The 26,867-nt window shown below is 48.7% G+C and overlaps 2 protein-coding genes across 2 annotated transcripts in view; one reads left to right on the forward strand and one right to left on the reverse strand.

Moving 5' to 3' along the window:
• Nucleotides 1-754: 754 nt before the first annotated feature.
• TMEM53 (transmembrane protein 53) lies at nt 755-15,221 on the reverse strand. The gene is made up of 3 exons (XM_082266064.1): nt 15,054-15,221; nt 2,501-2,604; nt 755-1,636 (listed from the first exon to the last, which is right to left on the reverse strand). Exons 1-3 carry the CDS (start codon nt 15,106-15,108, stop codon nt 941-943), a joined length of 855 nt encoding a protein of 284 aa, XP_082122190.1. The 5' UTR covers nt 15,109-15,221; the 3' UTR covers nt 755-940.
• Nucleotides 15,222-16,903: 1,682 nt separating this feature from the next.
• Nucleotides 16,904-26,867, forward strand: part of ARMH1 (armadillo like helical domain containing 1) — a gene marked incomplete at its 3' end in the record, with an annotated part of 40,208 nt that continues 30,244 nt past the window's right edge. The window contains exons 1-5 of the mRNA XM_082266383.1: nt 16,904-17,125; nt 17,756-17,824; nt 19,934-20,100; nt 21,510-21,706; nt 25,731-25,815. Coding sequence (XP_082122509.1) covers nt 16,920-17,125; nt 17,756-17,824; nt 19,934-20,100; nt 21,510-21,706; nt 25,731-25,815 — 724 coding nt within the window. The 5' untranslated portion in view covers nt 16,904-16,919. The remainder of the gene's footprint in view (nt 17,126-17,755; nt 17,825-19,933; nt 20,101-21,509; nt 21,707-25,730; nt 25,816-26,867) is intronic.

The raw sequence follows: 26,867 nt of genomic DNA on the forward strand, positions 1-26,867 counted from the left end.
GTGTTGAGTTATTTTGAGGGGACAGTAAATTTACACTGTTATACAAGCTGTACACTCACTACTTTACATTGTAGCAAAGTCTCATTTCTTCAGTGTTGTCACATGAAAAGATAGAATGGGAGGGGTGTACTTACTTTTGTCAGATCCTGTATATATATATGTATATAGAATATCGGTATACGGGGGCAGCAGGCCTGATAATGGTAATGGCCTGATCTCGTGTCCCCCGCCGTGTATGACACACATTGTATATACTGCATTGTGTCCCCTATATACACACGATGGAAGACCCCAGATCCGATTATTACTGACAATTCAGCCTGCCATTGGCTTTCTCTGCCAACATTCATTTTAATTTTTTTGAGCATTACATGAAAGAACACATCCTCGGCATCCCTTTACCTGTGCATGCTGCCCCCCGCTGGTCACTGCAGGCTTTAGCTGTGCAATCTGCTGATCACTCTATTCCATTGTAATCAAGCAAATGATCCTCAGATTGCACAGAAAAAGTCTGCAGCACCCCCAGTGGCCAGTAGAGGGGACGCATGCCTGTCTAAAGGGATGTCGGGGATGTGTTCTTTTAAATAACATGTGAGGCAAGGTGCTGTGATATCTATAGGAGTCTGCTGGCCCCTCCCACCAAAGAGCAGCAGATGACATCACTGGGACTTTTATGTGCTATTCCAGTTATTGGTCGACAAAGTTATGTAATATTTCTCACATCCCATAATGGGGGAGGAGGAAGGGGAGGGAGGGGCGGAGTTCTTTGGCATAGAAATAAACTAAAAAACATGGAGCGGAATCAAACTAAGGAACCGGGGTGAGCTGAGAAAGAGAACCGGCCCTGTGCATAGAACAGAGGACCCGCCTGTTGGGTACGGAGACAAGAAGTGACACGCCTCTGCAGGATCTTCCTCCAGCCAATGAGGGGAGCCCTTTCTTAGAAGGAGGGGAGCTCACTCATGAAGGCGGACTTGGTCGCCCGGTTGACGCAGTCTGTCAGGAAGTGGACGCAGGCTCTGGAATATTTCTCCGGGTATCGGCGGTAATGGCTGACGTGTTCGGACTTCTGGAAGTCCACGCTCTCGGTGGGCAGATGGCGCTGGCGGCGCGCGCTCACCACGTTCTCCACGTCTCGGAAGGCGATGATGCGGTCGGCGCGGGAGTAGAGGTAGAGCTGCGGCCAGAGGGAGGGGTCTCTCTTCATGGCGTCGTAGTGATTCTCGTGCACGAAGCGCGTCATTGGGTACAGGACGATGCGGAGGATGAAGATCATGATGGCGAAGGCCGCCAGGAGGAGGTACCGGAGGGGCCAGGCAGTGCGGGGGCGGAGGATTGTGTTGAGCGCCTGCACTGAGCCGTAGATGTTGCGGTTTCCCGGCGCGCTGTCGAAGATGGATCCCACCACATGCAGCTCCCTCATCCGGGGGTCGCAGTGCAGCAGCTCGATGATGTAGCGGTACAGCATGAAGCCGCCATTGCTGAAGACGTGAAATAAGATGGGGTTCACCTCCACCTCATAATCATAGAGGAGACTGAGGAGCTTCTTCGCTTCCTCCTGCAGGTGGCGCAGGCCGAACGACTCTGCGAAGAAGATCGTCCTCCATGCCGCCGTGTGACTGAGGACGATGCAGCCCTGCAAGGAGAGAAGGCGGAGTCACAATAGCGCCATCTGCAGGCTAACAGTATATACACACTTCATATATAACAGCGCCATCTGCAGGCTGACAGTGTATACACACTCCATTCACAACAGCACCATCTGCAGGCTGACAGTGTATACAGACTTCATATATAACAGCACCATCTGCAGGCTGACAGTGTATACACACTCCATTCACAACAGCACCATCTGCAGGCTGACAGCGTATACACACTCCATTCACAACAGCGCCATCTGCAGGCTGACAGTGTATACAGACTTCATATATAACAGCGCCATCTGCAGGCTGACAGTGTATACACACTGCATTCACAACAGCACCATCTGCAGGCTGACAGCGTATACACACTCCATTCACAACAGCGCCATCTGCAGGCTGACAGTGTATACAGACTTCATATATAACAGCGCCATCTGCAGGCTGACAGTGTATACACACTGCATTCACAACAGCACCATCTGCAGGCTGACAGCGTATACACACTCCATTCACAACAGCACCATCTGCAGGCTGACAGTGTATACAGACTTCATATATAACAGCGCCATCTGCAGGCTGACAGTGTATACACACTCCATTCACAACAGCGCCATCTGCATAAGCTGTGCTCATGAAGGAGTAATGGGTCAGTGTACCTTTAAAGTACATGTATTGTAGACTCCCAAAGTACAGGGTATTGACCCCCCCCCCCCCTCCATCTGGGACCCTACCATAGTGTATTTTTCGTACAGGTTCCCCGCTTTTTTCTGCTAAATGGGATCAAGGCAGCTGCCTCTTCTACCTACCCCCACCCCCTCCTCCACCCTGGCTCGCCCAGCTTATGGTAGAAGGCTTACCTGCTTATGGTAGAAGGAGCTGTATTTAGCCAGGTGCTGTTCCTTGCAGCCCGCCCAGCCGAGTAGAATTACCACCGGCTCCCTCTGCTGGTCCCACCGAGAATCTGCAGAGACAGAGGAAGGACAATATAGATAAAACGGAATGAAAAGACCCAATTTCTGCACTATGGTGGCGCTACAATGCGGGGACAAGCGGTGCGCTGAGCTCTGCTGAAAAACTCAGTACTCCACCAGCACATCACTGCTGCATTGTGGTGTGAATGGGTCATATAGCTGTGATCTGTGTTATGTGTGGAAATAAGCCGGTCACCACACTTAGGGTTCTATTAATAAAGCCTTTGTTTGACAAATGTCATAAGCATCCATTCATAGTCCATACACAGAATATCCCCATATTTTCTGTAATGGATTAATTCCTAGGATGAACAGCTCCATCTAGTGGCCAAAATGCAGTATATTTCCTAATTGAGGTATTTTAGAAAACTATACTCCATTGTGGCCCCTAGATGGAGCTGATCATCCTAGGACTTAAAGGAGTTGCAAAGGCAGAGAGCACATTCTATGCATTAAGATAAAAAGCCTTCTGTGTGCAGCCCCCCCCCCCTCACCCCCCTAATACTTACCTGAGCCCCATCTCTATCCAGCAAATTTTCACAAGAGCCACGAAGTTCGGGGAATCCCCCCTCTGATTGGCTCCCGCTGCTGTCAATTGAAGTCAGTGAGCCAATTAGGAGAGGGAGGGGGCGGGGCCCCCCATAGCAAGCTGTGCTAATAGAGAAGTGAAAGAAAAAGACAGGAGTCCATCGAGTCCCCGCCCATTTTTTTAAACATTTTTTTGGCTTTTTTTTTTCTTTTTTTGTTTAATAAATTTTTATTTGATTTTAATTAATTAAATAATTTTTTTTTTCTATTTGTCTGACAGATCTGTTTGTTCCTTGGCATGTTTGAAGCCACTTAGGCTCCATTTCATACCTCGGCGATTTGAATCGTGGGTCCCGTTTGCGATTCCTTTACTTCCTAATGGCACCCCAATCGTGGTGTGAATTTGCTATGATTGTCGCGGCAAAATCGCAACACGCCACATTGTCACCCAAAAGAAGCTCATGCTCCTTTTTGAGCGACAAGCTTCACGCGTTGCGATTTTGTCTGTCCTTTTTGCGACAATTGCGGCAAAATTGCATCGTGATTGTGATGCCATTAAGAAGTAATGGCATCGGAAATGCGTCCTGTTTTGGAATCGCAGGCAGAATCGCAGCACTTCTGCCCACGATTCAAATTGCCTAGGTGTGAATTGAGCCTGACGGTTGTCACTGGGTTCATACTGGTGCGTGGAAAACACCGCATTCCTGTGCACATCACATGCGATGCCCGTGAGGTGCGATTTGAGCCCATTCATTTTGTATGGCTCAATTTCCATCGTATCCGCACCAACCATGGTGCAGGACCCTTTTTTTTCCCCACATCTGAAAGGCATTGCATGGGTGTGCGATTCTGGCAATCACACTTTGTTTTGCAATCTGTTTCGGGGAGTCATTACCCACTTAAGGACCCCGCCTATTTCTGACATTTGTTGTTTACATGTAAAAATCTGTATTTTTTACTAGAAAATTATTTAGAACCCCTAAACATTATATATATATATATATATTTATATTTATTTTTTTAACAGAGACCCCAGAGAATAAAATGAAGATTGTTGCAATATTTTATGTCACACTGTATGCGTGGCGGTCTTACAAATGCAATCTATCAGGAAAAAATACACCTTTTTAAATTTAAAAATAAAAAAAAAAACAGTAAAGTTAGTCCAATTTTTTTGGTATAATGTGAAAGATGATGTTACGCTAAATTGATACCCAACATGTCACGCTTCAAATTTCCGCACACTCGTTGAATGACGACAAACATTGGTACTTAAAAATCTCCATAGGCGTTGCTTTAAAAAATTGTACAGGTTACCAGTTTAGAGTTACAGAGGAGGTCGGGGGATGGAATTATTGCTCTCACTCTGACCATCACGGCGATACCTCACATGTGTGGTTTGACCACCGTTTACATATGTGGGCGTGGCTTGCGTATGCGTTCATTTCTGTGCGCGAGCTCGGAGGGGGATGGTGTGCTTTACATTTTATTTGTATTATTTAATTTTACTTTTTATTTTTACACTGTCCCTTTTAATATTTTTTTTAATCACTTTTATTCCTATTACACGGAATGTAAACATCCCTTGTAATAGAAATAGGCAGGACAGGTCCTCTTTATTGTGAGATCTGGGGGTCAAAAAGACCTCACACCTCACAACTACACTAAAAAGCAAAAAAAAAAAAAAAAAGATGTAATTTGTCAAAATCGCAAAAAAAAATTGCACTTTAAGGCGGAAATTACATCAGATGATGCTCCGGTCCTCCAAAGGCATAGAGTTGAGTGTGGGCCAGCTTGCCCTCCCTCAACTTCCTGCCCATCACTCCACCGGATTGGATAGTTTCTGACACTACCGCCGGCTCCGGAAAGTTCGGGAGCCACTTGGAAGCAGCGGGAGGGGGGTGGGCACCTCTATTGCTGCCCATAAAAGTGATCCTATAGCGAATCCGCCGCTGGGTCTCCTTTTAAAGGATCCCGGATCACCTTCTGTGTAAAAAAATACCGGGGTTATGGCAGCAACCCCATAGTTGCCAACATTTGAAAAAAATTTCCATGGACACTTTGCAGCACAGCTATCAATTACTTACCACACCCACTTCCCTGAAGCTCCGCCCACTCCACATAATTAATCTCCGCCTACTTATCATCAGATTATGGGGTCTACTCAATAAAGAGAGAATTACAGGAAATTGAAAAGGGAATTTCAAACTTAAGGCCAAAGTAGCAGAGTCAGACAGGGACAGGGTCCTATTTGCTGGGACTGTCCCGGCAAAAACGGGACAGTTGGCAGCTATGCAACCCCGGTATTTAATGACAAAGTAGAGACGGAAATACGCGATGGGCGGTCCGGGTGGTAATCTAACATTGACACCTGCAGCATATTGCATGGACGCCGTGCGATTCCCGCATCCCATCACCAGCGCTCACCGTCTCTCTACGCCCCAGGAGGACTACAAACTTGAGATGCACCGATTGTGGCGGCTGAAACATGTCGGTTGAAAATGGTGTTATCCACATTTTGCTGATAGGAGAAAAAGGTGATAATAATGGCGCTGAAAATGCCCGCGATTTTACTACGATTATGGCGTGTTTTTCATAGGTCATGTGACTCAAAAACCGCATCAAAAACATAACACGGGTGCGTTATTGATGCGTTCTCAATGTGGAGGGGTTTTTGGTGCGTTTTTTTTTTTTTTTAATACCACAATAGAAGAGCAATGGATCAGTGTGAAGACATCCATACATGCCTCAAAAGTATTCATACCCCTGGGAGGAATTCCCCTCACTTCCTGCTTAACCACTTCTGGACCGGAAGATTTTCCCCTTAATGACCAGGGCCTATTTTGCGATTTGGCACGGACAATTGCACGGTCGTGTGACGCTGTACCCAAATTAAATTGATGTCCTTTTCTCCCCCACAATTAGAGATTTCTTTTGGTGGTATTTGATCACCTCTGCGATTTTTATTTTTTGCGCTATAAACAAAAAAAGAGCGACAATTCTGAAAAAATAACAATATTTTCAAATTTTTTTATATGAAATTCTCAAAAAAAAAGTCAAAATCAAAATGTTTTAACATTTTTGGCCAATTTGTTTTCTGCTACATATTTTTGGTAAAAAAAAAAAAAAAAATCGCAATAAGCGGATTTTGATTGGTTTGCGCAAAAGTTATTGTGTTTACTAACTACGGGAAAGATTTATGTTATTTTTTATTGTTTTTTTTTTTTTTTTTTACTAGTAATGGCGGCGATCTGCGATTTTTTTTTTGCAGTACTGCGACATTGCGGCGGACAGATCGGACCCCTGACTGACATTTTTGACACTTTTGGGGGTACCAGTGACATAACTACAGTAATCACTGCTAAAAAATATGCACTGTCACTGTACTAATGACACTGGCAGGGAAGGGGTTAACTTTATTGATCAAGGGGTTAAGTGTGTCCCTAGGGGTGTGATTCTAACCATTAGGGGGCGTGGCTAGTGAAGTAACCATATAGCAGGATCGCATAGCCTCTGTGCTTACATCAGGGAGAATGACAGTTGGTTGTGTTTACATCAGCCGTCCGTCCTTCTCCCTCTCCTGCGGGAGCCGCCGGTCACACGCGCTGGCTCCCCAGGGAACAGGCGGGGGCGGGAGCGTGCCGGCGGCGGCGTGCGCTCGCCCCCTACAGGCTCGTGGGCGAGCGACGTAAGTGGCTGAGTGCCGCAGTAAATAGACGTTAGGCGGTCGGCAAGTGGTTAATGACCAGGCCATATTTTGCGATTCAGCACTGCGTTACTTTAACTGACAATTGTCCGGTCGTGCGACGCTGTACACAAATAAAATTGACGTCCTTTTTTTCCCACAAATAGAGATTTCTTTTGGTGGTATTTGATCACCTCTGCGATTTTTTGATTTTTATGTTTTGCGCTATAAACAAAAAAAGAAAGACAATTTTGAAAAAATAATCTTTTTCACATTTTTTTTATATGAAATTCTCAAAAAAAATTTAAAAAATCTAAATGTTTTAACATTTTAGGCCAATTTGTTTTTTGCTACATATTTTTGGAAAAAAAAAAAAAAAAAAAAAAAAAATCGCAATAAGCGCATTTTGATTGGTTTGCGCAAAAGTTATCACATCTACAACCTACGGGAAAGATTTATGTTGTTGTTTTTTTTTTTTTTTACTAGTACACTGTGATTTTTAGCGGGACTGCGACATTGCGGCGGACAGATCGGACCCCTAACTGACATTTTTGACACTTTTGGAGGACCAGTGACATCACTACAGAAATCAGTGCTATAAATATGCACTGTCACTGTAATAATGACACTGGCAGGGAAGGGGTTAACACTGTGGGTGATCAAGGGGTTAAATGTGTACCTAGGGGAGTGATTCTTACTGTGGCGGGGGCGTGGCTTGTGAAATGACCATAGAGACCTGTGTTCCTATATAGAAGGATCACAGGCGCTCACTTCAGCTATCACTTTATTTATGGATTGTCTTCAGATTTGGTAGTTATTTCTTTTGCATTTGCGCGCTATTCTTTTTTAATATACTTCTGGGGGAGTGTCCACCATTGGCTGGCTGCTATCTCATTCCAGGGAGAAGAACGGTCAGCTGTGTTTATAACATCCGACCATCCTTCTCTCTCAGCGGGGAGCAATCACGGGTGTCAGGGGGCAATCTGAGCCACTTGCCCACTGCATCGGAGTCCCCCCTGCCGAGTGGGGGCGGGAGCACGCTGCCGGCGGTGTGCACTCACACCCTAGCTGCAGACGCGCGACCAACGAAGGTTCTCCTTGGGTTTGCGCAGGAGGGCCGCACTACCGCAGTAAATGGGCGGCGGGCGGTCGGGAAGCGGTTAATTGACACAAAAGGGGAGGGGAAGTTGACAGAACAGAAGATTTCCTTTCATTTCCTGTATTGGTGACACAACAGGAAGTGGGAGTTGATCCCTCCACAGGAAGACAAAGTCACCAGAACAGGTGTCCCCATGGGAAGAATTCCCTTCACTTCCTGTGTTCTGGTGACAACTACAGTTTGGATTTCCATCACTTCCTGTCTGTGACACCAGGACAAGTATCGGGGTTACAGAATATAAATCTGACAGCGTCTCCCCCCTCCAACCAAAACACCGGGGAGCAGACAAAGACCTGTATGGGGGTCCCTCTCTGTGATGTCACTTCTAGGGGAGTGTCCACCATTGGCTGGCTGCTATTTGTAATGGAGGAGCACTGGATGGAGATTTTGGAACAGAAAATGACAATTTTTTAAAAAACTGTAAATATTTGTATTATATTTGACTTTAGTTAATATCATGAATATGAATGAGTGTGAATTTATTGTCGGCCGTTATCGGCATCTTTAGCGCAAGAAAAATGTTTTCCTTTTAAATTCTACAGCGCCTTCAAAAAGTATTCATACCCCTTGAAATTTCCCACATTTTCTCATGTTACACCCAGAAACATAAATGTATTTTATTTGGATTTTCTGTGATAGACCGACACAAAGTGGCCATAATTGTGAAGTGGAAGGAAAATGATAAATGATACAAATAAATCTGTGAAAAGTGTGGCTGCATTTGTATTCACCCCCCTTTACTCTGATACCCCTAACTAAAATCTAATGGAACCAATTTCCTTCAGAAATCACCTAATTAGAAAATAGAGTCCACCTGTGTGTAATGTAATCTCAGTATAAATAAAGCTGTTCTGTGAGGCCCTCAGAGGTTTGTTAGAGAACCTTAGAGTAAAAATGCCCCCCCCCCCCACTTTTCACAGATTTATTTGTATCATTTATCATTTTCCTTCCACTTCACAATTATGGCCACTTTGTGTCGGTCTATCACAGAAAATCCCAATAAAATACATTTACATTTCTGAGTGTAACATGAGAAAATGTGGGAAATTCCAAGGGGTGTGAATACTTTTTCCAGGGGCTGTACATCATTGGCTTCCAGTGGTTGTAGCGGGATGATCTGCAGCTGCTGGCCTCACCCCGGTGCCGTCTTTAGAGCAGTCAATCAGCTTTCTAGGCGGCATTTAACATGCAGCAGGAGGGGAAATCCCCCCCCATCTGCCACCCCCCCCCTCGCTGCTCACCCCGGGCTCTCCCATCCCACAGGGAGGCCCCAGCATGCAGCAGGAGGAGAAATCCCCCCCCCCCCCCCATCTGCCACCCCCCCCCCCTCGCTGCTCACCCCGGGCTCTCCCATCCCACAGGGAGGCCCCAGCATGCAGCAGGAGGGGAAACCCCCCCCCCCCCATCTGCCACCCCCCCCCCTAGCTGCTCACCCCGGGCTCTCCCATCCCACAGGGAGGCCCCAGCATGCAGCAGGAGGAGAAATCCCCCCCCCCCATCTGCCACCCCCCCCCCTCGCTGCTCACCCCGGGCTCTCCCATCCCACAGGGAGGCCCCAGCATGCAGCAGGAGGGGAAACCCCCCCCCCCCCCATCTGCCACCCCCCCCCCCCTCGCTGCTCACCCCGGGCTCTCCCAACGCACAGGGAGGCCCCAGCATGCAGATGGCACGTCTGGAGTCAGCTTTGATCAGATCACAATATTACTTCCGGGTTATCGGAGTCTTGAAAGGCACCAGATTTAAAAATCCACAATATTTAAAAACGCCGATATGATGTTTTCAATGCATTGAAGTGCAGAGGAGGGATTTGCGATATTTTACCCCCCCCCCCCCCGATCCCGCCATAAAGAGGACCTGTCACTGTCCATTACTGTCACATTTCTTACAGCAATAAAAATAAATAAATAAATAAAATGAAAAGAGACGTAAAAATAAAAAAATAATAAGTAAAATAAAGAATTAACCACTTTGGTGCCAGTTTTACGTTGCTACTTTGACATTAAATACCGGGGTTATGGCAGCAGATAGCAGATAACATAGAGCTGCCATAACCCCGGTATTTTTTTTACAGGGCGTGCGGTCCCCTTTAACGTAAGGGGGGGTCCCAGCATTGGATTCGCCACAGGATCACCTTTATCACTTTTATGGGCAGCGGTGGAGGCGCTCTGTAGCACTGGAAATACTGCAGAGACCTGAAATAGCATCTTGAAACTGATGGAGGACGCTGGTGTAGCACTGGAAATACGGCAGAGACCTGTAATATTAATTTTCAACCAATAGAGGGCGCTCCTGTAGCCCTGAGAACACTGTAAGAAACTGCATTAGAGACTTAAAACCAATAGATGGCGCTCACATGACATGAGTCGTTTTCCCCACTTACTGGAGCTGTCAGTAGAGGGGAAAGCGATCCGATACTTTCCCCTCCTAGACAGGAAGTGGAGTGAGGGCAAGCTGGCCCCCCACTCCACTCTATGGCCTTGGAGGACCGGAGCGAAGTCATACATCACTTCCTCCCAACGGCCTTAAAGGACCCATTTTTCTCATCATTTTTTTATGCTTTTTAGTGTAGATGTGAGGTCTTTTTGTTCTGCTTATTTCTATTACAGGGGAAGTTTTCATTCCTTGTAATAGAAATAAAAGTGATCAAAATGTTTTCTTTTAACCACTTGCTGACCGCTCACGTTGACTGTAATACGGCAAAATGTCTCGTTTGCCGTCCAGCGACGTAGACCTACGTCGCTGGACTCCTCCCCTTGTGGGCGGCGCGCGCACGCCGCCGGAGGCTCGCTCCTGCTGTATTCAGTCACAGCGGGAGTCGGGCCAGGGGAGGAGAGGCGGTGATCACCGCCGCTCTTCCCCGATCGTCGGGGAATTGAGTGTGGAGATCCGCCCGCTTGTGCAGGGTTAGATTGCAGGGTTCAGTGTAGCTCCTCCCCTGGCCCGAGCTCCCCTCCCCCCACACACGTCAGTAAGCACATTAACCCCTCCCTCTCCAATAAAAATTAACCCCTTCCCTGCCAGTGTCATTTTTACAGTAACAGTGCATATTTATAGCACTGATTACTGTAGTAATGTCACTGGTACCCCCAAAAGTGTCAAAAATGTCAGTCAAGGGTCCGATCTGTCTGCCGCAATGTCGCAGTACCGCAAAAAAAAACGCAGATCACCGCCATTACTAGTTAAAAAAAAAAAAACACCAAAAATGACAAAAATCTTTCCCGTAGTTAGTAAATGCGATAACTTTTGTGCAAACCATCAAAATACACTTATTGTGATTTTTTTTTACCAAACATATGTAGCAGAAAACAAATTGGCCTAAAATGATAAAAAAATTTGGATTTTTACATTTTTTTGGGGGGGGGATTTCATATAAAAAATGTGAAAAATATTGTTGTTTTTTTCAGAATTGTTGCTCTTTTTTTGTTAATAGCGCAAAAAGTAAAAATCACACAGGTGATCAAATACCCCCAAAAGAAAGCTCTGTTTGTGGGGAAAAAAAGACGTAAATTTCGTTTGGGTACGGCAATTGTCAGTTAAAGTCGCACAGCGCCGAATCGCAAAAATTGGAGGGGAGGTGTCAGTGGAGGTGTCAGTGGAGGTGTCAGCGGAGGTGTCAGCGGAGGTGTCAGCGGAGGTGTCAGCGGGTGTCAGTGGAGGTGTCAGCGGGTGTCAGTGGAGGTGTCAGTGGGTGTCAGCGGAGGTGTCAGTGGAGGTGTCAGCGGGTGTCAGTGGAGGTGTCAGTGGAGGTGTCAGCGGGTGTCAGTGGAGGTGTCAGCGGAGGTGTCAGCGGAGGTGTCAGCGGAGGTGTCAGCGGAGGTGTCAGCGGAGGTGTCAGTGGAGGTGTCAGCGGGTGTCAGTGGAGGTGTCAGCGGGTGTCAGTGGAGGTGTCAGTGGGTGTCAGCGGAGGTGTCAGTGGAGGTGTCAGCGGGTGTCAGTGGAGGTGTCAGTGGAGGTGTCAGCGGGTGTCAGTGGAGGTGTCAGTGGAGGTGTCAGTGGGTGTCAGCGGAGGTGTCAGCGGAGGTGTCAGCGGAGGTGTCAGCGGAGGTGTCAGTGGAGGTGTCAGCGGGTGTCAGTGGAGGTGTCAGTGGAGGTGTCAGCGGAGGTGTCAGTGGAGGTGTCAGCGGGTGTCAGTGGAGGTGTCAGTGGAGGTGTCAGTGGGTGTCAGTGGAGGTGTCAGTGGGTGTCAGCGGAGGTGTCAGTGGAGGTGTCAGCGGAGGTGTCAGCGGAGGTGTCAGTGGAGGTGTCAGTGGAGGTGTCAGCGGGTGTCAGTGGAGGTGTCAGTGGGTGTCAGCGGAGGTGTCAGTGGAGGTGTCAGCGGAGGTGTCAGCGGAGGTGTCAGCGGAGGTGTCAGTGGAGGTGTCAGCGGGTGTCAGTGGAGGTGTCAGTGGAGGTGTCAGCGGAGGTGTCAGTGGAGGTGTCAGCGGAGGTGTCAGCGGAGGTGTCAGCGGAGGTGTCAGTGGAGGTGTCAGCGGGTGTCAGTGGAGGTGTCAGTGGAGGTGTCAGCGGAGGTGTCAGTGGAGGTGTCAGCGGGTGTCAGTGGAGGTGTCAGCGGGTGTCAGTGGAGGTGTCAGTGGGTGTCAGCGGAGGTGTCAGTGGAGGTGTCAGCGGGTGTCAGTGGAGGTGTCAGTGGAGGTGTCAGCGGGTGTCAGTGGAGGTGTCATTGGGTGTCAGTGGGTGTCAGCGGAGGTGTCAGTGGAGGTGTCAGTGGGTGTCAGCGGAGGTGTCAGTGGAGGTGTCAGCGGAGGTGTCAGCGGAGGTGTCAGTGGAGGTGTCAGTGGAGGTGTCAGTGGAGGTGTCAGCGGGTGTCAGTGGAGGTGTCAGCGGGTGTCAGTGGAGGTGTCAGTGGGTGTCAGCGGAGGTGTCAGTGGAGGTGTCAGCGGGTGTCAGTGGAGGTGTCAGCGGGTGTCAGTGGAGGTGTCAGTGGAGGTGTCAGTGGGTGTCAGTGGAGGTGTCAGTGGAGGTGTCAGTGGAGGTGTCAGTGGAGGTGTCAGCGGAGGTGTCAGTGGAGGTGTCAGTGGAGGTGTCAGTGGAGGTGTCAGTGGAGGTGTCAGTGGAGGTGTCAGTGGAGTGGAGGTGTCAGTGGAGGTGTCAGCGGGTGTCAGTGGAGGTGTCAGCGGGTGTCAGTGGAGGTGTCAGTGGAGGTGTCAGTGGGTGTCAGTGGAGGTGTCAGTGGAGGTGTCAGTGGAGGTGTCAGTGGAGGTGTCAGTGGAGGTGTCAGTGGAGGTGTCAGTGGAGGTGTCAGTGGAGGTGTCAGTGGAGGTGTCAGTGGAGGTGTCAGTGGAGGTGTCAGTGGAGGTGTCAGTGGAGGTGTCACCGCTGACATCCGCTGCTCCATAGGGTTGAATGGGGCATCCAATCAGATCCGCCTAATAAACTGACAAGAACCGGATCTGATCGGATCACTCGTGTGAAAGAGACTTTTATCTTGTAAAGCAACAAATGTCAGGAAAGGGGCGGGGCTTCAAGGGATACATTTTTCTTGCGCTAAAGATGCCGATAACGGCCGACAATTCATAATCAATAAAATTGATGATAATTAAAATGTTGAATATAGAAGAATTTTTTATATTTTTTTAAAAACTGTCATTTTCGGTTCCAAAGTTTCCATTTGGCGCCTCCACTACAAATACCAGCCAGCCAATGGTGGACACTCTGGCAGCTGGAAATACAAGCCGGGATGGAGCGTTACTATAGCAACCCCCAACACCAGAAGTGACATCAAAGAGGGGGAGGGACCCCCGTACAGTTCTTTATCTGCTCCCTGTGTACAGCGTTTTGGATGGGGGGGGGGGGACGCTGTCAGATTTATACTGCAGTCTGTAACCCTGATATTTGTCCCGGGGTCACTGGGACAGGAAGTGATGGAAATCTAAACTGTGAGTTGTCACCAGAACACAGGAAGTGAGGGGAATTCTTCCCATGGGGACACCCCGTGCTGTAGAGGGATCAATTTCCCTTCCTGTTGTGTCACCAGAGCAGGAAGTGAGGGGAAATCTTCTGTTCTAGTGACTTCCCCTCTCTATGAATGTCACTTCCTGTTGTGTCTCCTGGACAGGAAGTGAGTAGTGACCCTCTCATGGGGACAGCAGATCCAGGAACTTCCCTTCACTATGGAGGATCTCCTCTGACTTCCTGTCATGTCACTGGAATAGGAAGTTTTCACCAGAACAGGAAGTGAGTAGTGACCCCCCCCCCCCCTGTGGGGACACCAGTTCCATGGACTTCACTTCACTATGGAGGGATCTCCTCTGGCTTCCTGTCGTGTCACCGGAACAGGAAGTGCGTAGTGACTCTCCAATGGGGACACCAGTTCCAGAGACTTCCTCTTACTATGGAGAGATCTCCTCTGACTTCCTGTCGTGTCACCGGAACAGGAAGTTGTCACCAAAACAGGAAGTGAGTAGTGACCCTCCGATGGGGACACCAGTTCCAGAGACTTCCCTTCACTATGGAGGAATCTCCTTTGACTTTCGGTCGTGTCACCAGAACAGGAAGTGAGTAGTGACCCCCCCCCCCCCCATGGGGACACCAGTTCCAAGGATTTCCCCTCACTAGGGAGGAATCTCCTCCGACTTCCTGTCGTGTCACCAGAACAGGAAGTGAGTAGTGACCCCCCCATGGGGACACCAGTTCCAGGGAATTCCCTTCACTATGGAGGCATCTCCTCTGACTTTCTGTTGTGTCACAAGAACAGGAAGTTGTGTCACAAGAACAGGAAGTTGTGTCACAAGAACAGGAAGTGAGTAGTGACCCTCCCAAGGAGACACCAGTTCCAGAGAATTCCTCTTACTATGGAGAGATGTCCTCTGACTTCCTGTCGTGTCACCAGCACAGGAAGTGAGTAGAGACCCTCCCACGGGGACACCAGTTCCAGGAACTTCCCCCTCACTATGGAGGGATCTCCTCTGACTTCCTGTCATGTCTCTTGGACAGGAAGTGAGGTGAAATCTCCCCCCGGGGACACTCTCGGTGGTCTCAGCTCCGCACAGTCCTTGTAATCTGATCTCCCCTACTAACGGTGTACCGGGGAGAAGTGACGTCACACACACACCCCGGGGGGGTCTCACCTGCCAGGCCGGGCTCCGGGAGGAGGAAACTGTATTCCAGGTCGGTGTCCCCCATGGCACCCTCGACTCTGACCCGGGGACCGACCGCCGACTTCCCCTCCGCCTCTCCACCAATCAACGGCCCGGGATCTGATCACCTGATCCGCACAGCCCTCCGAGTCCCTGGATACCGTCTCCTAGCAACGTGACCGCCGCTTCACCTCAGAAGCATGATGTCCCGCCCCCACCGGCGCGCCTCATTGGATGGATGGTTTAAGTTCGGGGATTTCATTGGTTGGCGGCTCCCAGACCAGAGATCTTATTGGCTGACCGTATTTTAGGCGATAGAAAGTGACCCAGGGTGCGGGTGAGTATTTTGGGGTGACGGGGAGGCATGCTGAGACATGTGGTACCTCAAATCAGTCTTTTTCGGGGGTAGCTGAACCCATCTGAACCATTTGGTTGAGAGGAGAGAGTCTGAGGTGAGCATGTTATCAACATGTATCCAGTAACTGGCAGCTGACCTCTGACCCCCAGATTCCAGGTGACCCCCAGATTCCAGCTGACCTCTGACCCCCAGATTCCAGGTGACCCCCAGATTCCAGGTGACCTCTGACCCCCAGATTCCAGGTAACCTCTCAGATTCCAGGTGAATTCTGACCGTCAGATACTAGGTAACCACTAACCCTATGATTCCAGATAACCTCTCAATTTACAGATGACCTCAGATTCCAGGTGACCCCCAGATTCCAGGTCACCTTTGACCCCCAAATTGCAGTTGACCTCTGACCTCCTAGAAGACCTCTGTCACCCCCCTGAACACACACAGGTTCCAGGTGACCTCTGACCTCTTATATTATTATTGTAAAATGTATTAAGCTCATGTAATCTCCACCATTACTGAACCCGGAGTGATGGCGGATGGACAGATCCCTGTTATGGATGTTTGGCTCCTTGGGTCTGTCCCGGCCTCCAGCAGTTATGGCCGGCGCTGTACACACAATGAGGGAAAAGATCTTCATCAATGAACCTGCAATTCACCGATCCGATCTGTCCTGGAGTGTGCGTGGGAATTCTATGGTTTAGTTTGTGTCATGTGATGATGTCATTGGTTTGTGTGTGTCATGTAAAGATGTCATTGGTTTGTGTGTGTCATGTGATGATGTCATTGGTTTGTGTGTCATGTGATGATGTCATTGGTTTGTGTGTGTCATGTGATGATGTCATTGGTTTGTGTGTCATGTGATGATGTCATTGGTTTGTGTGTCATGTGATGATGTCATTGGTTTGTGTGTGTCATGTGATGACGTCATTGGTTTCTGTGTGTCATGTGATGACGTCATTGGTTTCTGTGTGTCATGTGATGATGTCATTGGTTTGTATGTGTCATGTGATGATGTCATTGGTTTGTGTGTCATGTGATGATGTCATTGGTTTGTGTGTGTCATGTGATGACGTCATTGGTTTCTGTGTGTCATGTGATGACGTCATTGGTTTCTGTGTGTCATGTGATGATGTCATTGGTTTGTGTGTGTGTCATGTGATGATGTCATTGGTTTGTGTGTCATGTGATGATGTCATTGGTTTGTGTGTGTCATGTGATGACGTCATTGGTTTCTGTGTGTCATGTGATGAGGTCATTGGTTTGTGTGTGTCATGTGATGATGTCAATAGTTTGTGTGTGTCATGTGATGATGTCATTGGTTTGTGTGTCATGTGATGACGTCATTGGTTTGTGTGTGTCATGTGATGATGTCATTGGTTTGTGTGTCATGTGATGACGTCATTGGTTTGTGTGTGTCATGTGATGACGTCATTGGTTTGTGTGTGTCATGTGATGACGTCATTGGTTCATGTGTCTCCTCCAGATCACTCAGAGCCGCCATTATGATCTCTGTGAAGGAGCAGGAGGCCATCAGCCGGCTCATGGAGTTCTTCAAGGATTGGGACGATGGCAATAAGGTCACCCGCTGCCGAATTCTCAACAACTTCATTTCCTCCAATCAGGGGAGGACCGCGCCCGAATTGGAGGAGGAATTCTCCCAGGGGGGCAGCCTGTTCCTGGCCCGGATCACCACATGGCTGAGACTCTCGTATCCCAGACTCTGCACAGTACCACTTCTCCTATCCTGTATGCTGGGTGTAATTCTCGGTATCTGTTCTTATTCTGTATGTATGGACTCTGCTCAGTACCACTTCTCCTGTCCTGTATGCTGGGTGTAATTCTCGGTATCTGTTCTTATTCTGTATGTATGGACTCTGCTCAGTACCACTTCTCCTGTCCTGTATGCCGGGTGTAATTCTCAGTATCTGTTCTTATTCTGTATGTATGGACTCGGCACAGTACCACTTCTCCTGTCCTGTATGTCGGGTGTAATTCTCGGTATCTGTTCTTATTCTGTATGTATGGACTCTGCACAGTACTACTTCTCCTGTCCTGTATGTCGGGTGTAATTCTCGGTATCTGTTCTTATTCTGTATGTATGGACTCTGCACAGTACCACTTCTCCTGTCCTGTATGTCGGGTGTAATTCTCGGTATCTGTTCTTATTCTGTATGTATGGACTCTGCACAGTACTACTTCTCCTGTCCTGTATGTCGGGTGTAATTCTCGGTATCTGTTCTTATTCTGTATGTATGGACTCTGCACAGTACCACTTCTCCTGTCCTGTATGCCGGGGGTAATTCTCGGTATCTGGTGATTCTCCTCAGCCTATACTCAGATATATGTTCGGGACGTGTCTGAAGGAAATTTTGCGGTCTATCTCCATTTTCCTCTCCTCCGTTGGCAGGTAAGAAGTGTTCCTGTGCTGTGTATGTTACGTTGTATCCAATGTGCTGAGTTCAGTAATTGTATCACATATACCTGGAGAGACACAATGTAGCGCAGAGGGCGGAGCATTACTCGCGTCTCTCATATTCTGGGTAAAGTTTAAAGTACGACATTTCAGGACCACTAAGGACCCCTTCATCCTTTAATTGGGAGAATTATGTGAAACCGACACACACTATAAATTGGCGTTGTGTCTGATTCACACAATTGTCCTGGAATCTTCAATTGTCACTACGAGGCCACTTCAAGCTTTATCTTTGCCATCCTTCTTATATCTCATTTATTGACTGCCTGGTCCTCCTTTCTCTGAGGGACAAATCTTGGCCATCCTGCCTGTATCCCATTTCCCCTGAGGGCCATATATTGGCCATGCTGCCTAGCCCTCATACCTCTGAGGGTCATATCATATCTTGGCCGCCATACTTATATAATATTTCCTCTTAGGGTTGTATCATGGCCATCCTTGATGTATATCATTTCTGCTGAGGGACATTTCTTGGCCTTCCTGCTTTTATCTCATTTGCTCTGAGGGTGTCTCTTAGCCATCTTGCCTGTGTTTTATTTCCTCTGAGGGACAAATCTTTGCTGTCCTTCCTGCTTATATCTCATTTTATCTCATTTCCTCTAAGGGACATGTCTTTGCCATCCTGGCTGTATCTTATTTTATCTGCGGGCCATCTGATGGCCGTCCTGCCTTGTCCTCCTTTTCACTTAGGGACATGTCTTGGCTGCCCTGCTTATATCTTCCTTTCTCTGAGGGACATACAGTACCTTGACCACCCTGCCTGTATCCCATTAACCGTGAGGGCCATATATTGGCCATGCTGCCTAGCCCTCATACCTCTGAGGGTCATATCTTGGCCGCCATACTTCTATAATATTTCCTCTTAGGGTTGTATCATGGCCATCCTTGATGTATCTCATTTCCTGTAAGGGACATATCTTTGCCATCCTGCCAGTATCTTATTTCCTCCAAGGGCCATTTATTGGCCAAACTGCTTGGTCCTCATTTCCTCTGAGGAACATATGGTGGCTGCTCTGCCTTTTGTCTTCCTACCTCTGAGGGACATATCTTGGCCATCCTGCCTGGTCATCCATTTCCTCTTAGGGACATATCTTGGCCATCCTGCCTAGTCCTCATTTCTTCTTAGGGACATATCTTATTTCCCCTCAGGGCTGTATGTTGGCCATCCATTATGTATCTTATTTCCTCTGAGGGACATATTTTGGCCATCCTGTTTATATCTTATTTCGTAGTTTGGCCAACCCGCCTGTACCCCATTTCCTCTGAATGACATTTCTTGGCCTTCCTTCTTATATCTCATTTCCTCTAAGGGAAATATCCTATTTACTCATATTGCCCATCCTATATGTATTTTATTTCCTCTGAGGGACATACTGTATATATCATGGCCATCCTGTTATATCTCATTACTTCTGAGAGCCATTTATTGATCGTCCTGCCTGGTCTTCATTTCCTTTGATGGACATATCTTGGCTGCCCGGCTTATATTTGCCTTCCTTAGGGCTGTATCTTGGTCATCCTCTCTGTATCTTATTTAATTTGATGGCCATTTATTGGCCATCCTGCCTGGTTGTTCATTTCCTCTGAGGGCTGAGGGACGTAGCTTGGCTGTCCTGCCTAGCCCTCATTTCCTCTTGGAATCCCCTCATATCTTGGATACTCCTTCTTATATCTTATTTCTTCTTATGGCTGTATCCTGACCATTCTTTATGTATCTCATTTCCTCCAAGGGCCATATCTTGGCCATCTTGCCTGTATCTCATTTCCTCTGAATGACATATCTTGGCCATCCTGCTTATATCTCAGTTCTTCTGAGGGCCGTATCCAAGCCATCCTGCCTGTATCTCGTTTCCTCCGAGGACTTTAGGCAATCCTGCCTGGTCTTCATTTCCTCTGAGGGACGTATCTTGGTTGTCCTGCTTATATCTCTGTTCCCCATAGGTTTTTATCTTAGCCATCCTATATGTATTTCACTTCCTCTGAGGAGGTAACTTGGCCAACCTACCTGTATCTCATTTGTCTCTTATTTTCTGTGCTGAGCAGCGGTCGTTATAAGGTGGAGTTTGTGGAGGTTGGAGGCATCCTGACACTGCTGGAGATTTTGGGATTGAATCAGATAAATGATCAAAACAAGATGGAGGCTCTACAAATACTGCAGATCCTGGGCCAATCTGGACGGACATACAAAGAGCTGATCTGTGAGAGCTACGGTGAGTACCGGGGAGGGACACAGTGTATATGAAGATGATGATCTGAGCTCCTGTGCTTAATGCCGGCCACACTCATTACAACCTGATTGCACAATCTCCTTCAGATTTACCTGCAAGGGATGCCGATAGGGGGGTACAGGCAGTACTCCCATACCAGAGCCCCAACGAGGCAACAAAGTGGCTTGGGCCAAGTATTCTTCTGCTTTCACCTCCCTCCATTAACAATGGAGGAGAGGGAGGAGTAACGGAACCGTGACCCACACTTTATTTATGGGCTTCCGTCAGTATACGGCTTCCTTCAGTCTTGAACATAGATATCAAATATTCCAGCTGCCCCATACAAAGCTAGCCGACAACTTAGCTGTACAAGTTGTGGAATCTTCTCCTTTATTGAACATTCTCACACAGTTTATATATAGCATGGACATCCCCCTCCTGATCAGATTACTACACACAGGTCAGGGGTTGCCTGATTACATTATCATGTGCAGATGAAATTGTATACAGAAATAGAATTAACCTGAACTAATTGTCTAGCCATCTGGACAGAAACAATATGTGAGTTCATTACCATTTAACAATGGGACAAACAGGCTTAACAGAATATACATCACACCTCAATACACAGACAATAGGGAGAGCCTGTCTCTGACATTGAAGTTCAATACACATTATAATAAGTGTAAACACAGAACCCATTCGAAGCAATCCAAACCATATTCTCAGTGTCCATTAAGTATCTGTCTTTCACTCCCAGTGACGGTTAGTACCGTCACATATCTTCCCCCCAAAGGTAGACTAACCAGGTAACAGACCTCCAATCGGTCTGTGCCTGAGTTTGTCCGGGAACAAGTCCCAAAGAGTCAATCCATCATGGCAGCTTCCTTGGCAAAGTTCCACATAGTTTGTACGTTTGTCCCGGCAGGGCGCATGAAGCTCTCATAGCCGATCAGTCTGTGGAATTCTGGTTTGGGCAGGCCAGACTGGGCTTCTTGGTCACCCTGTGTCCCTAATAGACACAGGGTGACTTATTAAGAGGGGCCTAGGGGGCTGAGAGAGGGATTTCCCAACCTCTCTAAGGTAAGCTGTTCCACGGGCCCCCCAACCAAAGTGACTCCCGTCACAGGAGGTATGTGCTGTGTAGGTAGGTAGGTTGTACAGGGCCTCATGATTTGTGATGCAGCCCCTGTATGACTGGGATGGACCTCCAGCAGGACCTCAGGTTACATAGTTTTGGTAAATATAAAGGAGATTGTCTAAAGGCATTACAATTACAAGGGTAGCACAAATCACCAATACAAGGCAGAACCACCAAAACCAGATATTGTTTTGTTTATCCAGCCAATTAGGAGCTGAGGTCACTGAGCTCTGTGTAATGTTTGCACTCATAGCCTGCTTCGCCCATACAGGAGTGCGTTCGATCGCTGAATGTCTGGCCAAGTCTAAGTTAGAAGAGACTCAGGAACAGGCCCGGGTGCTGCTGGAGCTCCTGGCTCACGGGAACCCCAAATACCAAACACAAGTGTATAAAGGGCTGATCGCCCTCCTTGCCTGCGACTCCCCCAAAGCCCAACACCTGACCCTGCAAACACTGCGCACTGTGCAGGTAAGTGACATCACAGGGCTTCCGCCATCTCTCCAAAAAAAACAAAATGAGGTCTGTGTTGTCCAAAGTTGTCACAAGTCCAGGGTGTGTCCTCACTATTAAGTAGTAATTTGTGTCCCACCCCCCTTACCCCGCAAAATTTAGATTTTCCTGCAGTAGTTTGTGTCTCTGCCCCTCCCACAATGGGGAGGTTTCCTGCAATAGTTTGTGTCTCTGCCCCTCCCACAATGGGGAAATATCCCTGCAGTAGTTTGTGTCTTGGCCCCTCCCACAATGGGGAAATATCCCTGCAGTAGTTTGTGTCTCTGCCCCTCCCACAATGGGGAAATATCCCTGCAGTAGTTTGTGTCTCTGCCCCTCCCACAATGGGGAAATATCCCTGCAGTAGTTTGTGTCTTGGCCCCTCCCACAATGGGGAAATATCCCTGCAGTAGTTTGTGTCTCTGCCCCTCCCACAATGGGGAAATATCCCTGCAGTAGTTTGTGTCTCTGCCCCTCCCACAATGGGGAGATTTCCTGCAATAGTTTGTGTCTCTGCCCCTCCCACAATGGGGAAATATCCCTGCAGTAGTTTGTGTCTTGGCCCCTCCCACAATGGGGAAATATCCCTGCAGTAGTTTGTGTCTCTGCCCCTCCCACAATGGGGAAATATCCCTGCAGTAGTTTGTGTCTCTGCCCCTCCCACAATGGGGAAATATCCCTGCAGTGGTTTGAGTCTCTGCCCCTCCCACAATGGGGAAATATCCCTGCAGTAGTTTGTGTCTCTGCCCCTCCCACAATGGGGAGATTTCATTGCAGTAGTTTGTGTCTCTGCCCCTCCCACAATGGGGAGATTTCCTGCAGTAGTTTGTGTCTCTGCCCCTCCCACAATGGGGGAATTTCCCTGCAGTAGTTTGTCTCTCTGTCCCTCCCACAATGGGAGATTTCCTCCCAGTAGTTTGTGTGTCTGCCCCTCCCACAATGGGGAGATTTCCTCCCAGTAGTTTGTGTCTCTGCCCCTCCCACAATGGGGAAATATCCCTGCAGTGGTTTGTGTCTCTGCCCCTCCCACAATGGGGAGATTTCCTGCAGTAGTTTGTGTCTCTGCCCCTCCCACAATGGGGAAATATCCCTGCAGTAGTTTGTGTCTCTGCCCCTCCCACAATGGGGGAATTTCCCTGCAGTAGTTTGTCTCTCTGTCCCTCCCACAATGGGAGATTTCCTCCCAGTAGTTTGTGTCTCTGTCCCTCCCACAATGGGGAGATTTCCTCCCAGTAGTTTGTGTCTCTGCCCCTCCCACAATGGGGAGATTTCCTCCCAGTAGTTTGTGTCTCTGCCCCTCCCACAATAGGAAGATTAGTCTCTGTCCCTCCCACAATCACGGATATAAATTCTAAAAGCCACACCCACCAATCTAATCTCCATTCTTCCCCTGCAGATTATCAATGATATACAAAAACTTTAAAGGGCAATATGAATGTACACAGAGTTTCTAATGAACACTGTGATCAGGTAATGATTTATTTTTTATTGGCTGTTTAAAGTGGAGAAGGTAGAGAAGGTGGAGAAGGTAGAGAAGGTGGAGAAGGTAGAGAAGGTGGAGAAGGTGGAGAAGGTAGAGAAGGTGGAGAAGGTAGAGAAGGTAGAGAAGGTAGAGAAGGTGGAGAAGGTGGAGAAGGTAGAGAAGGTGGAGAAGGTGGAGAAGGTGGAGAAGGTAGAGAAGGTAGAGAAGGTGGAGAAGGTGGAGAAGGTGGAGAAGGTGGAGAAGGTGGAGAAGGTGGAGAAGGTAGAGAAGGTAGAGAAGGTGGAGAAGGTAGAGAAGGTGGAGAAGGTAGAGAAGGTGGAGAAGGTAGAGAAGGTAGAGAAGGTAGAGAAGGTGGAGAAGGTGGAGAAGGTAGAGAAGGTGGAGAAGGTAGAGAAGGTGGAGAAGGTAGAGCAGGTAGAGAAGGTAGAGAAGGTAGAGAAGGTAGAGAAGGTGGAGCAGGTAGAGAAGGTAGAGAAGGTGGAGAAGGTGGAGAAGGTAGAGAAGGTGGAGAAGGTGGAGCAGGTAGAGAAGGTAGAGAAGGTAGAGAAGGTAGAGAAGGTGGAGAAGGTAGAGAAGGTGGAGAAGGTAGAGAAGGTAGAGAAGGTGGAGAAGGTGGAGAAGGTGGAGAAGGTAGAGAAGGTAGAGAAGGTAGAGAAGGTGGAGAAGGTAGAGAAGGTGGAGAAGGTGGAGAAGGTGGAGAAGGTAGAGAAGGTGGAGAAGGTAGAGAAGGTGGAGAAGGTGGAGAAGGTAGAGAAGGTGGAGAAGGTAGAGAAGGTGGAGAAGGTAGAGAAGGTGGAGAAGGTAGAGAAGGTGGAGAAGGTGGAGAAGGTGGAGAAGGTGGAGAAGGTGGAGAAGGTAGAGAAGGTGGAGAAGGTAGAGAAGGTGGAGCAGGTAGAGAAGGTGGAGAAGGTGGAGAAGGTAGAGAAGGTAGAGAAGGTGGAGAAGGTGGAGAAGGTAGAGAAGGTAGAGAAGGTAGAGAAGGTGGAGAAGGTGGAGAAGGTGGAGAAGGTGGAGAAGGTAGAGAAGGTGGAGAAGGTAGAGAAGGTGGAGAAGGTAGAGAAGGTGGAGAAGGTGGAGAAGGTAGAGAAGGTGGAGAAGGTAGAGAAGGTGGAGAAGGTGGAGAAGGTAGAGAAGGTAGAGAAGGTAGAGAAGGTGGAGAAGGTAGAGAAGGTGGAGAAGGTGGAGAAGGTGGAGAAGGTAGAGAAGGTGGAGAAGGTAGAGAAGGTGGAGAAGGTAGAGAAGGTGGAGAAGGTGGAGAAGGTAGAGAAGGTGGAGAAGGTAGAGAAGGTGGAGAAGGTAGAGAAGGTGGAGAAGGTAGAGAAGGTGGAGAAGGTGGAGAAGGTGGAGAAGGTAGAGAAGGTAGAGAAGGTGGAGAAGGTGGAGAAGGTGGAGAAGGTAGAGAAGGTGGAGAAGGTAGAGAAGGTGGAGCAGGTAGAGAAGGTGGAGAAGGTGGAGAAGGTAGAGAAGGTGGAGAAGGTAGAGAAGGTGGAGAAGGTAGAGAAGGTGGAGAAGGTAGAGAAGGTGGAGAAGGTGGAGAAGGTGGAGAAGGTAGAGAAGGTGGAGAAGGTAGAGAAGGTGGAGAAGGTAGAGAAGGTGGAGAAGGTGGAGAAGGTGGAGAAGGTGGAGAAGGTAGAGAAGGTAGAGAAGGTGGAGAAGGTGGAGAAGGTAGAGAAGGTAGAGAAGGTAGAGAAGGTGGAGAAGGTGGAGAAGGTGGAGAAGGTGGAGAAGGTAGAGAAGGTGGAGAAGGTAGAGAAGGTGGAGAAGGTAGAGAAGGTGGAGAAGGTGGAGAAGGTAGAGAAGGTGGAGAAGGTAGAGAAGGTGGAGAAGGTGGAGAAGGTAGAGAAGGTAGAGAAGGTAGAGAAGGTGGAGAAGGTAGAGAAGGTGGAGAAGGTGGAGAAGGTGGAGAAGGTAGAGAAGGTGGAGAAGGTAGAGAAGGTGGAGAAGGTAGAGAAGGTGGAGAAGGTGGAGAAGGTAGAGAAGGTGGAGAAGGTAGAGAAGGTGGAGAAGGTAGAGAAGGTGGAGAAGGTAGAGAAGGTGGAGAAGGTGGAGAAGGTGGAGAAGGTAGAGAAGGTAGAGAAGGTGGAGAAGGTGGAGAAGGTGGAGAAGGTGGAGAAGGTAGAGAAGGTGGAGAAGGTAGAGAAGGTGGAGCAGGTAGAGAAGGTGGAGAAGGTGGAGAAGGTAGAGAAGGTGGAGAAGGTAGAGAAGGTGGAGAAGGTAGAGAAGGTGGAGAAGGTAGAGAAGGTGGAGAAGGTGGAGAAGGTGGAGAAGGTAGAGAAGGTGGAGAAGGTAGAGAAGGTGGAGAAGGTAGAGAAGGTGGAGAAGGTGGAGAAGGTGGAGAAGGTGGAGAAGGTAGAGAAGGTGGAGAAGGTAGAGAAGGTGGAGCAGGTAGAGAAGGTGGAGAAGGTGGAGAAGGTAGAGAAGGTAGGTGGTTGTGTTTTGTGCATCGACAGTGAAATCCGATGTCCTACCCTGCTGGGAGGGAAGAATAAATGTGATTGGAATTTCTGTGTTCTCCTGCAGGGAATTGTGCAGACAGCTCACCCGTCTATAACCGAGCCGCTGCTGGCAGTGCTGCAGTCCATGCACTTGGAGGTACAGTATGAAGGTAGGTGCAATATGGAAGTATTGGGGGGGGTGTGGTATGGGGGTAGGTGTTGTATGGAGAGGGGTGCGGTATGGAGGAGAGTGCAGTGTGGTATGGAGGAGAGTGCAGTGTGGGGGGGGGGGGGGTGGTGGTATGGGGGTAGGTGTTGTATGGGGGTAGGTGTTGTATGGAGAGGGGTTCGGTATGGAGGGCAGTGTGGTATGGAGAAGAGTGTAGTGTGGAGGGGGGGTGTAGTATGGAGGAGAGTGCAGTGTGGGGGGGGGGGTTGTTGTATGGGGGTAGGTGTTGTATGGAGAGGGGTGTGGTATGGAGGAGAGTGCAGTGTGGCAGGGGGTGTGGTATAGGGGAGAGTGCAGTGTGGGGGGGGGGGGTGGTATGGGGGTAGGTATTGTATGGGGGTAGATGTTGTATGGAGAGGGGTGCGGTATGGAGGGCGGTGCGGTATGGAGAAGAGTGTAGTGTGGAGGGGGGGTGTGGTATGGAGGAGAGTGCAGTGTGGGGGGGGGGGTTGTTGTATGGGGGTAGGTGTTGTATGGAGAGGGGTGCGGTATGGAGGAGAGTGCAGTGTGGCAGGGGGTGTGGTATGGATGTAGGTATGGTATAGAGGTAGGTGCAGTATGGATGGGGTAATGTATGGAGAGAGGTATGGTATGGAGGTAGGTGTAGTACGGAGGTAGGTACGGCATGGAGGGCGGTGCGGCCTGGAGGTAGGTGCAGTAAGGAAGGGGTAAAGTATGGAGGTAGGTATGGTATGGAGGGGAGTGTGGGAGGGTGGGTGCAGTACAGAGGTAGGTACAGTATGGAGGGGGATGCGGTATGTAGGGAGGAGTGGTAAGAATGTAGCTGCAGTGTGGAGGTGGGTGCGGTACAGGAGGGGTACTGTATGGAGGTAGGTGTGGTATGGAGGTGGGTACAGTGTGCAGGTAGGTATGGAGGTAGGTGTGGTGTGGAGGTAGGTGTGATATTGAGGTGGGTACAGTGTACAGGTAGGTGTGGAGATAGGTGTGGTATGGAGGGGGGTGTGGTCTGGAGGTAGGTATTATATGGAGGTA

Source organism: Pelophylax lessonae (assembly GCF_965119305.1).
Source record: "Pelophylax lessonae genome assembly, chromosome: 8".
NCBI lineage: Eukaryota > Metazoa > Chordata > Amphibia > Anura > Ranidae > Pelophylax > Pelophylax lessonae.